Source organism: Macadamia integrifolia, unplaced genomic scaffold (genome assembly GCF_013358625.1).
Source record: "Macadamia integrifolia cultivar HAES 741 unplaced genomic scaffold, SCU_Mint_v3 scaffold_170A, whole genome shotgun sequence".
Taxonomy (NCBI): domain Eukaryota; kingdom Viridiplantae; phylum Streptophyta; class Magnoliopsida; order Proteales; family Proteaceae; genus Macadamia; species Macadamia integrifolia.
Genome location: NW_024870628.1, coordinates 174,467 through 177,038, shown reverse-complemented (window position 1 = coordinate 177,038; position 2,572 = coordinate 174,467). Strand labels below are relative to the sequence as shown.

Genomic DNA, 2,572 nt, shown 5'->3' with positions numbered 1-2,572 from the left:
AAACCATGAATGGCCTTAGATTTTCTACACAACTAATTCAAAAACCGGCCAAAGTCCAATCACCAGCTAGCCTTAGGTTAAGACTGTAGCCCAATACATAAATAAACTAATATTGGGCTTATGACCTAGTCCAGCCCAAACCTTCCTCAGTTCCCTCCAAGAAACAAAAATCTAGCTAGTCACAGCCAAACACAACATTCCAAGATTGGAGATAACTTGTATGAAGAGTGAATGAGACTTATATTCAAAACAAAGAGAAGAAATCACTTGAGAATAGAAAATTTACAACTTTTGGCCTCTTTGGCTAAAGTAAAACTCAAACACAATTATAGTAGTCTTAAACAAACCACTATAATCTAACGATGGAGAAGTTCAAGGGCTTCTAATAATGTAGCTCTAAACCTACCCTGTCTACTCACATCAATCTTCACATTTTGTTTATCCATATATATAGATTTAAATAGTCCCCAATCATGTTTATGTATTGAACGAGGATCACTAAAGACTGGATGATCAAGTGGGTACTGTTCTAGTAGAGAGCTCTCCTCTTCCTTTATCCTATACTCCAAGTATCTTATATCTGTATCCAAGGTAGGCTTGTTATAATAAGTAGAAGCCACCCAATCAAATCCACCCCAAGGAAGTACCTGTATCAGTATTGCATTAGTAGGAAGGAAAAAGAAATTTGTGAGACCTGCTCCATGTATCCCCATCATCACATCACAAGAGTTCACAACCTCAGAGAATTTATCCAAATTCATTGTAGCTTCAGAGACTACTACTTCAAACCCCAAGCTTCTAGCCATTTCAGCTATTTCATCCACATTTGTAAATTTTCGGGATCGTTGCCTTGATAGGATCAGAAGGATAGGCTTTTTGGGTGTGCCATTACTGATCTTGATTGCTGTTGATTTCTTCAATGAGTAGGCATTCCTTAGGAGCTGTCTGAACTCTTTAATGGAGTATCCCTTTGAAGCCACTAAAGGGTCAATTCTCAAATCCTTATATTGCTTAAGACCGACAATTACGCGTGGGAAGCAATGAACTGATCTATCATCTGCATCTATATTGATGATCTCATACTTTGAGAGTTGTTTCAGGATTGCATGGAACTTTTTAACCCAATATTGTTGAAAATTTGTGATAGCAAACTGAACTTCACCTTGAAATTTGGATGAAGCAACAAAGAGAGGAATGATTATATCACTGAAGGAATGGAAATGGTTTCCTGCATATCCTCCAGCTGAGAAGATGACCGCCGGAACACTGTGCTTTAGGGTGCAATTTGGAGCTTCTTCCTGACCCACAATGGCTTTTACTGAGATTTCCTTAATGACTCCCATCGCGGTTTTATCTGTCTTTCGAGCATAAGGTTTGATAATCCATGATTCATTTCCTAACAAAACACCTGGTTTAGATGAAACAGCAAAGACAGTGGAGGAACTTCCATGAATCCTAACATCACCCTTGGCATCACAAAAGTCATATTTGGGGTCCGAAACATTGCAGAGTAGCTGTGTCTCCTGGCTCAAGTTCACTTCTCTATCTGAAACTTCACATGTAGAAAAATAAAATGAAATTAGATAGGTACCCTACAGTTTAAGCTGCAAGACATCCCAATACTAGTATTATGAATCATGCCAGCCTAATGGAAAACTAGTATTTTACCTGATGGCTGAGAACTGATTGTGTTCAATGGCTGAGAAGTTCTTAGGCTCAATGGCTTAGAAATGCTTATGTTTGGCTGCTGAGAATTGCCAATGTTGTTTGATGGCTGAGAAATGCTTTTGTTTGATTGCTGAGAACTGCTTATGTTTGACTGTTGAGAGCTGCTGCTTATGTTTGGCTGCTGAGAATTGCCAATATTGTTTGATGGCTCAGAAATGCTTTTGTTTGACTGCTGAGAACTGATGACAATGTTGGATGGCTGAGAAGTGATTATGTTTAATGGCCGGGGACTGCTAATGTTTGATGGCTGAGAATTGCTTGTATCCTCAAGGACTAGCATAGTGAGGCCACTGCCCATTGATAGCCGAAAATTCACTGTAAAGCCAAAGTTAAGAGATTACAATCTAATGGTATTCATCATCCCAACATGATAAAGGTTTCTTGGGCTTCACATTGGACTCAAGGTACCCAAATACTGTTAAGAAGACCAAAAACAAAAAAACAAAAAAAACAAAAAAACAAAGGGAGGCTATGTGGTATGTGATGAACAAAATTGATAGCTACATTATTTCTCAATATAGATTCGCATGCAAGAACAGAACAAAACATGACTTACAAATTGGTAGAGGACCCAAATAAGGTTTAAGAAGCGTGAAGGAGCTTAATGCCAGGATGAAGGATCCTATAATTGCCCAATATCCAAACTTCTTCTGCTCATATCTAGTGAAGCTTTTCGCGAAAATCTCATTGTATGTCATCTTCAACACAGCTCTTAAGCCTCGTCGGTGTTGAAGATGCTTCGGAGAAGGGGTGAAAAGAAGAGAGATTACAAGGGAAATTTGACAATTAAGCCATAGTGCATTGCCTATAAGAGCTTTAGTAGTTGAATGCAGGCGGCCATGAC

The 2,572-nt window shown here is 38.8% G+C and overlaps 1 protein-coding gene across 1 annotated transcript; it reads right to left on the bottom strand.

Moving 5' to 3' along the window:
- Nucleotides 1–212: 212 nt before the first annotated feature.
- Nucleotides 213–2,572, bottom strand: LOC122070976 (beta-1,2-xylosyltransferase XYXT1-like). The gene is made up of 3 exons (XM_042635235.1): nt 2,285–2,572; nt 1,669–2,043; nt 213–1,552 (listed from the first exon to the last, which is right to left on the bottom strand). The coding sequence occupies exons 1-3, from the start codon at nt 2,424–2,426 to the stop codon at nt 357–359; spliced, it is 1,713 nt and encodes a 570-aa protein (XP_042491169.1). The 5' UTR covers nt 2,427–2,572; the 3' UTR covers nt 213–356.

Coding starts and splice junctions, on each gene's coding strand:
- LOC122070976 (XM_042635235.1), bottom strand. CDS start 2,426: ATGACATACAATGAGATTTTCGCGAAAAGCTTCACTAGATATGAGCAG. Junction 2,044..2,284: donor TTTGGGTCCTCTACCAATTT/GTAAGTCATGTT, acceptor TTGGCTTTACAG/TGAATTTTCGGCTATCAATG. Junction 1,553..1,668: donor AATCAGTTCTCAGCCATCAG/GTAAAATACTAG, acceptor CTACATGTGAAG/TTTCAGATAGAGAAGTGAAC.